General features: G+C 48.8%; 1 protein-coding gene across 4 annotated transcripts in view; it reads left to right on the plus strand.

Annotated features, from left to right (window-relative positions):
- Positions 1–3,380, plus strand: part of usp2a (ubiquitin specific peptidase 2a) — an 85,631-nt gene extending 82,251 nt beyond the window's left edge. For all 4 annotated transcript variants that reach the window (XM_056283120.1, XM_056283121.1, XM_056283122.1 and 1 more), the window contains one exon: positions 1,126–3,380. In XM_056283120.1, coding sequence (XP_056139095.1) covers positions 1,126–1,210 — 85 coding nt within the window. In that variant the 3' untranslated portion in view covers positions 1,211–3,380. The remainder of the gene's footprint in view (positions 1–1,125) is intronic.
- The last annotated feature ends 5,438 nt before the right edge of the window (positions 3,381–8,818 follow it).

Below are 8,818 nucleotides of genomic sequence, written 5' to 3' on the forward strand. Positions count from 1 at the left end.
CCCACATTGGGCTTCCCACCCACAGACACGGCCAATTGTGTCTGTGACGCCCGACCAAGCCGGAGGTAATGCTGGGATTCGAACCGGCGATACCCATGTTGGTAGGCAATGGAAAAGATCGCCATACCACCCGGATGCCCTAAAATGGCAGATTTAATACCTTTTTACATATTAATTTTCAAGGAAAAGTGAATGGTCGTTAACAGCACGCAGGGTGATTAAGTGTTTTCACTTTTTGAGATACTGATAACTTCCTGCTGAACAACACGGTTATAATTTATAACTGGACTTGACTCTCTCGCAGATGAGAGAAATGAAAGGCAGACAAAATGATAACAGTAGCCCCAAAAAAAAAATCCCACTAAGAATGATAATATGAGAGGAGGAAGTAAAAGAGGGATCACTCTCCATGTCTTCCCTAAGCTGCACTCACCTCTCCCGCTCACTGCCTTGTGAGTCCTCGGTCCTCCCTGAAGCCCCTCAGGGTCTTCCCAGCTACACTGCGTTCTTACTTAATGCACCACTCTCTTTCTCTTCAGCTGTAGTTTATTGGATCTCACTGAACTATTAGTTACACATATTTCTTGCACTTCTCCCATCGATCGCGTTGTTGTTTTTTGCAAGCGGTATTGCTGCAGCTGTTCGAGGGTAACCATGAAGACCACTGGGCCCCTCACATGACAGCACACTGCACTGAGTAGACTGGTTGGGAAGACTGCATGTATGCATCGATTGTCACAAAAAGCTGCCTTCTGTTTTCTGAGATTGATGCCCTTCTGTCTCAGCTCTTTAGAAAAAAAACTTTCATCTATTCATCTATGCATCTGTACTTCATGAAGGAAGTTGACTTATTACTTACAGTCAGTAAGGGATCAAGGCTGAGATCTGGATGGTCCAGAGAGCAGACGTTCCTAATATTTTACAGTGTCATTATTTGTTTGGATTAGTTTTTGCAATCACATTTACCTGTAAGCCCAGAAACGTTTTGCTGATCATGTACAAATCATTACAGCTACTGTTAGCTTTGAGTAGAGTCAAACCCAATCCCTCTAATTTCACTGCCGCATACTCCCCTTTCTCTGTCTGTCTGTCTCTCCCTCTCTCCCCCTCCCTCCCTTCCTCCAGAGTAACGCCAATGTCCTCCAGCCAAGTGCGCAGCAGCGATGCCTATGTGTTGTTTTATGAGCTGGCTTCCTCCTCACGGATGTGAGCACCTCCTGGAGGACAAGGGGCCATGGTACCAGATAACTCTCTAGATGGACTGGAAGATGGAGCAATAGGAGAGAGGAAGAGTGTCAGTGGAGCCATGCCTCATTTGGCTCATTTGGACTTGTATTTCACATTTACATGGACACATAAACACACAGTCACGCTCAACAAACACAACACAAACTTCCACATCTTGAAGGCTGCATCCCCCATAAGCCTAAATATCTCATCCTAAACCCAGTCATAACTGACAGAGAGAAAGAGCAGCACTCTGTATATGCATGAGTGTTTGTGTGTGTGCATGTGTGTGTAACTGTATGTGTCTTAGTCGTCAGTGTGTGTGTGTGTGTGTGTGTGTGTGTGTGGGCGCGTGTGTGTATGTGAAGCTTACACAGGGGATCCGTGCCAGGCAATAATCCTATCTGCCTAACAGACAGACAGGTGAAACCGTCTCCATCTCAAAAGTCCGTCTCTATGCAGTGCGAACCCAAATCTCATGCCAGCTGCACCTTTTCCTGAATTCTTCATCATTGCATTTGCCTCAAAAATTATATTTGAAAAAAAAAAGAAAAAAAAACATTAAGACTTGTTGCACTTATCATACTTTTTGCTTTGGATTTTATTTTATTTTTTTGATTTTTGTACCTGTATTTCCCTAGCACAATGAATAACATCATTAACCACCACTTTTGAAACTTGCTGAGTTGTGGCAGTACGACAGCAGCGGGAGAGAACGTCACAGGACTGGTGATTGTTGCATGACGCTCACAGCCTACTGGCCAGCCTGGCTACCCCAGTTGGCCCTTCCACTGTGCTACCACACTCCTGTAGTCCGTCTGTTGGAGAGATAACTGCTAAACTCTGTGTCTACTCTCCCCCTCGCCACCCACCCCCAAAAAAGGTGATTGGGAGGCCAGCAGCACTGTGAGTGTGGCCTATTTTGGAGCCTTCCCCTCAAACTTGTGTTTTATTTAATTAGTTTTCCCTGTGTGGCTGCTACTGATGTTTTACAAGTGTTGTGAATGAATGGACGATCCAGTAGGGATGTGATAGGACTTAATAACGTGGATGGTAACAATCCTCATCCTCAGCATGGGGTATTTTCTTCCTCTCTTGTTTCATGCCATTGAACAACACAGAAAGAATGTTTTCAACATGAAAAAAAAAACAAAAAACACTATATCTGTATATTTTTATATCCTGATGCAATATAGAGAATGTACTACTCAGTGGTGCTGAAAATGACCCATAACTGTTTTCAGTCGGTTCATTTAACAGGTTTCAAGAGAGAAAAAACTTATTATTTATGCTTACAGCTGATAATGTGATGAGTCACACATTTCAACAGTGGCAGTCAAACACATTATATATATATATATATATATATATATATATATATATATATAAATATATATGAGAATAAATTCTATGAAGCGGTGGTTTTACTTTTACACTGTGTTGTCTTTTTTTTTTGACTGGACTAAAGCCAAAAGACTTGTTTTCAGAATTTCTCATTGCCAACGGTCATCACCAATCAAGTTGCCTTTTGGGACCCTCACATTGAAACACCAACGGTTTTGTCTCTTGAAAAAAGGGCCAAAGCATACCGGTAATTTAATGTGTCAGTGGAACTCCAGAGAATAAAGGGTTTTTTTTGTTTTTTTTTTAACCATCACATGCATGCTACTATGAACTAAATTAAATAAATTGTATGCAGTTATGTGAGAAATAGCGACATGAAATAAACTGGCTAAAAGCCAGAAAAAGGCAAACACAAATTTCAGAGACGCAATAGTGTCGTGGTTGTCTGCAGAATGTGCATTACAAGCGCTTTTTAGTGCTCATTCCTGAATCATAGGCCTCCGTTTAGCTTGGGAGAACACAGGGTGCAATCTTACTTTTGTGATATCATTTGTCTTGGGGAAAGTAAACACAAAGGGCTCTCTCCTTCGCTTTCAGACACCATATAAACACATCCTTTCCTTTAAAGATGGAACCCTGTGTATAAATAAGAGTACTGTTTACATCCTGCAGGTGACCTCACCGTCTATTTCTGCACCCCATGATCTGCAGCCTTCTGCATGGTGGGACCTGATACCATGTAAGGTCTACCAGCCTCTTTGTCTGCACCCAGGCTATAAAAGAGAGCCCGGGAAGGACACAATTTTTGAATAAATCAAACAACTGTATGTTTGCGCCTGGGGTTCGGTGGTTATTAGCTCTGTTGTCCCACAGCACAAGGGTCCTGGATTCTGTGTGGCGTTCGCATGTTCTCCCCGTGTTGGTGTAAGTTTACGGTTTCCTCCCACCTTCTAAAGACGTTAGGTGAATTACAGACTCCAAGATACTCCTGCTGGTGATCTTGCCCCATGTGTCCTCCCAGTGGGCTTGACTCCAGCCCTGGACAAACCTACGTTTTTATGTTTTTTATTATTATCTTTTTTATAGTTTGACAATGTACAATGAATAGCAATTATACAAAACACAGCGAACACTTTCCCTCCTACAACTCATCCCCGCCAACCAAGTAGGTACATAGAAGAAAAAAAATATAATTTTTTTTTTTATTTAAATAAAAAGTAAAGGGTGTGTCTTAGATCAGTGTACATGGTCTTGATGGTACCCTACTCCCTCAGAGCTTGTTTCTGCTGAAGCAGGTTACCAACATTAACATTATGCCGTAAGAAGTACATGAAAGGTCTCCAGATATCAAAAATATTTTGTTTAGATCTAACAATGTATGTTATCTTTTCCATTGACATGTTTGAAACCGTTTCTTCAGACCATATTCCGATTCTTGGCCCATTAACATTTTTACAATTAATAGCAATTACATGTTTAGCTTGTAATATACACGTCTATGAATTTAAACTCTTTGCTTTGTGAGTGATGGTTGATAAGATATATACCCACAATAAAAAGCTTAGGCTCCAATAGTAATTTACAAACCTACATTGGATGAAACAAGTTATAAGGGATGAATTAATTAATTTGCGGATGTACCGCTGTATAATTTGCATATCTGTGGTCACCTTCTCAGCATAGATGTCAAATGGGACCAGGATATCCCCATGCTCACAGAGGTGCTTCAGGCAACAAGATGAATACGTATATGTTTTTTGATGACTGGTAGTTCTGCTTTCCTACATTAAATGCACTTATTGTAAGTTGCTTTGGATAAAAGCATCGGCTAAATGACTGTAATGTAATATGTAATGTCATATATACTTTTTTGTCATTGGAAGCATATTCTGTTCAGCAAATAAGAAAGTGTGTAGGCAGCTACAGTACCCGTACTACATCAGGGCTCTTTAGAGTCCCTTCAGGTTGGGGAATCTTAAAGTCAGTTAGGATTTAAGGGGGGGGGGGGTTTGCAGAGGGAGGGATGATCTGTAAAGTGAGTGGATTTATTGCAAAGTGTGGAAACTGGAATTATTGATTCCAAGTGTCAGCGTCCATATATCCCATAATCTGAGTAAAATCCTGGTGTCGCGTGTTATGTATGCACACATCGACAGTGCTGCATTTGATTTGGTGCTGTTCTATTGTGCTGGGATCGATTGGTGATGCCTGCGGGCTCTGGGTTGTTTGATCGGGTCTGCCTTTGATGCTGTGTCAGTCTAAATAAAGAATGCCACGGAGAGGTTGTGTCGAGCGACAGCGCTGTGTCCTGACGTGATTTCTAAATACAATATTGGCGACGAGGATGGCTGATATCTCTCTCCCACCACCTGCCCCCTTCCTGGCATTACCTGGCGAGCCTCCGGTACCATGGACTCGCTGGCTACATAGTTTTGAAAATTACATCATCGCCTCAGGGCTCGACGACGTGAGCCAGGCTAGGAAGACGGCTCTGTTGCTTCACTGCTTGGGAGCAGAGGGTCATCGTGTGCTCGGGACTCTGGGGAACGTCACAAGCTTTGCCGATGCTGTGGGACTTATGAGCACCCATTTCGCTGCTCCACAGAGTGCCCTCCTTCGGCGATTTATATTCCGTCAGCGACACCAACTGCCTGGTGAGTCTGTGCGGCAGTACGTCGCTAATTTGCGAGGGCTAGCTAGCTCATGCAAGTTTGGCGCGCTTCAGGACGAGATGGTTCGCGACCAGCTAATCGAACACACCAACAACGCAAAGGTGCGTGAGACTCTCCTGCTGGAAAAAAGACGATCTGCTGCTGTCCAGAGCAATTACCATCGCACTACAGGTTGAGGGAGCAGCTGAGTGTGCTGCTATGCTAAATACACAGCAAGTGGCTACCTCCAGTCAAGCTGCCAACGACTCCTCCCTCTACTCACGGCTGCCCCTCGGGACGCAACCCAGCCAGAGCGAGGCGGGCACCGACTCCACTGGGGACGTCTTGCAACTGCAACGACGGCGTTCTCGGCCCCGCCCTCAACAGTCCTGTGGTAACTGTGGGTCTCGGTCTCATGTTTCAAGGGCTCAGAACTGCCCTGCCCGTGGCCAGACATGCCGTAGCTGCGGTAAGCACAATCACTTTGCCAACGTCTGTCGATCTTCCCCGGCTGGGTCAGAGGGCCACACCCCCCAGTCTTCAACCGCCGTCATTCACAAGGTGAGCTCTGGGCCAGTGTCATTCAAATCATGCACAGTCAACATTAATGATGTGTGCATCCCCCTGCTGTTGGACACCGGTGCAAGTGTGTCTCTCCTGAATGTTGATACCTACAGTCAATTTTTCGGTTCACTGCCACTGTCCGCACCCTCAGCTGTCCTTTGTGGGTATGGTGACTCCAAAATCGATCTGGTTGGCTCTCTCCAACTGACTGTCCGCTATGGAACCAAGCTGGTGCCCAATGCAGTTTTTCATGTGGCACGCCGTGGGGCCAACCTGATGGGCCTGGACCTGTTCTCCGCTCTGGGGTTTTCCCTCTTAGACACAAGGGGGGCAGCAATCCTGACTGTCGCCACACCTTGGCAGCAGAAGTGGCCATCGCTGTTTATGGGGCTGGGCTGCCTCTCTGTCTTCACCCATCAACCTCTCCTCAACCCTGCTGTGAAATCTGTCATCCAACCACTGCGCCGCATCCCGTTGGCTCTCCGTGATGGGGTCTCCGCCGAGCTGCAACAACTACTGGAAGCTGGCATCATTGAACTGGTGGACGCGTCACCTTGGGTCTCAAACCTCGTGGTGGCTAAGAAGAAGTCGGGGGGCCTGCGTGTCTGCGTCGATCTACGTGCAGTAAATAAGGCAGTGGTCCCTGATAAGTATCCACTGCCCACCTCAGAAGAACTCACTGCTCAGTTCTATGGCTCTGAGGTGTTCTCCAAGCTCGACCTCAGACAGGGGTACTTACAGGTGCCCCTCCACCCCAGCAGCCGAAACCTCACAGCCTTTGTGACACATGCAGGAGTGTTTCGCTACACCAGGATGCCTTTCGGTCTCAGCTCCGCCCCTAGCTGCTTCCAGAAAATCATGGTCTCCGTGCTGGCTGGCATACTGGGCGTGGCCATTTATCTGGACGATATAGTGGTACACGGGCCCACCAGTGAAATCCACGACAAGCGCCTTAACATGGTCTTCGCAGCCCTGTCCAAGCACAAGCTAACTCTCAGTGCTGAGAAATGTGTCCTCTCTGTACCAGCCATCGACTTCGTTGGGTTCCGGCTGTCAGCGAGCGGTGTAACTCCACTACAATCCAACGTGGACGCCATTCAGGCCATCCCTGAGCCCAGCTCGGCCGCCCAGGTCGCCTCCTTCCTGGGTATGACAAGTTACTACCTGAGGTTTCTTCCCCAGTACTCTGCGACCACAGCCCCCCTGCGCCAGCTGCTGCGTAAGGACGAGCCATGGGTGTGGTCAAAGGCATGCAGTGACGCTGTGCGTGATCTTAAGACTCAACTGACTTCACCACCAGTGTTGGCTCACTTCGACATCTCCAGCTCCACCTTTGTGACCTGTGACGCTTCAGCCACAGCGATAGGGGCCGTGCTGTCTCAAACCCAGAACGGTGTGGAGAAGCCCATTGCCTTCGCCTCCCGTGCCCTCAACCTGACCGAGCAGCGGTACTCCGTGGGTGAGCGTGAGGCGTTAGCCTGTATCTGGGCTTGTGAAAGGTGGCACCTCTACCTCTATGGCCGCTCCTTCACCCTCAGGACAGATCACCAGGCCCTGACAGCGCTGCTGTCCACATCTGGGACAGGCCACAAACCCCTGAGGCTGCACCGCTGGTCTGACCGCCTCCGCCAGTACAACTTCAGCCTGCAGTTCACCCCAGGCAGAGACAATGTTGTCGCCGACCTGCTCTCTCGCTCTGTCTCCACCCCAGCTCCACAGACGGACACTGACTGTGTGGAAAAGGACATTGTCCAAATGCTACACACACCCCTCCAGGCCACTGTCTCTCTGCAGGAGCTGAGGGCAGCCTCCGAACAGGACCCTGTCCTCTCCCAGCTCCGCACCTACATCCAGAACGGCTGGCCTCACAAGGTCCCAGAGGAGCTGGCTGCGTTCGCCCGAGTCAGACAGGAGCTCTCCTGCTGGAACGACACCTGCGTGGCACGTGGGTTTTGCACAGTGGTCCCAGCTGCTCTCCGTGCACGTGTTTTGAATACGGCGCATGAAGGCCACCTGGGCATTGTGAAACTGAAACAGCGCTGCCGAGACCTGGTGTGGTGGCCGGGGATAGACAGAGATATTGAGGCTCTGGTGAAGGACTGTTCTGCCTGCCTTGTGAGTGGCAAGACTGGCCACCAGGCTCCCCCACCCCTGCAACCTCTCGCCTGGCCCTCTCAGCCCTGGGAACACCTGCAGTTGGACATTTGTGGTGAGATCCATGGAGTTCCCCACCACCAACGCTTCATGGTGGTCGCCTACGATCTACACTCAAAATGGCCTGAACTCACCACTTCCGGCACTGTGACCTCACAGATCATCATCGACTTCCTGGACTCTCTTTTCTCTCGCTGGGGCCTCCCAAAGGCCATCACCACTGACAACGGCCCTCAGCTGGTCTCTGCTGAGTTCACTGCTTATCTCGACAGCAAGGGCATCCGTCATATACGCACTGCGTACTACCACCCCCAGGCCAATGGCGGCGTTGAACGTTTTCACCAGTCACTGAAGAACGGCCTCAGAGCACACATGGCCCAAGGGTGCTCTTTCACGCAGGCCATCCGTCACACTCTGCTGCACTATCGGGCCACACAGCACTCGACCACAGGCGTCTCCCCAGCCTCTCTCATGCTAGGCCGGGAACTGTGCATGCCCCTTGACAGGCTCCGCCCCTCCACACCTCAGGCACCTCCCTCTGGGGTCAGAGCCTCAGTCACTCGTCAGCAGACGCGGATGAAGCAACGGTTTGACCAGTCAAAACGAACCAGGGTGCCAGACATCAATGTGTCAGACTGGGTCAGGGTCCGCAGGCCCCACAGGGACAATAAAATGGCTTCATACTGGTCCTCTCCTCTCCAAGTCACCCGTCAGCTGGGCCCAGCCACTTACCTCCTCAGCGATGGCACTCGGTGGCACTCCAGTCGTCTACGGAAGGTGTCAGCTCCGCCACACACAGCTGGTGACACAACCATAGCCATTCCCTCAGCATGGCGAGACGCCCCGGGGCTTCATGCAGCTCCTACACGGGCCCAGAC

The sequence above is a fragment of the Lampris incognitus genome, chromosome 7 (assembly GCF_029633865.1).
Source record: "Lampris incognitus isolate fLamInc1 chromosome 7, fLamInc1.hap2, whole genome shotgun sequence".
Classification (NCBI taxonomy): domain Eukaryota; kingdom Metazoa; phylum Chordata; class Actinopteri; order Lampriformes; family Lampridae; genus Lampris; species Lampris incognitus.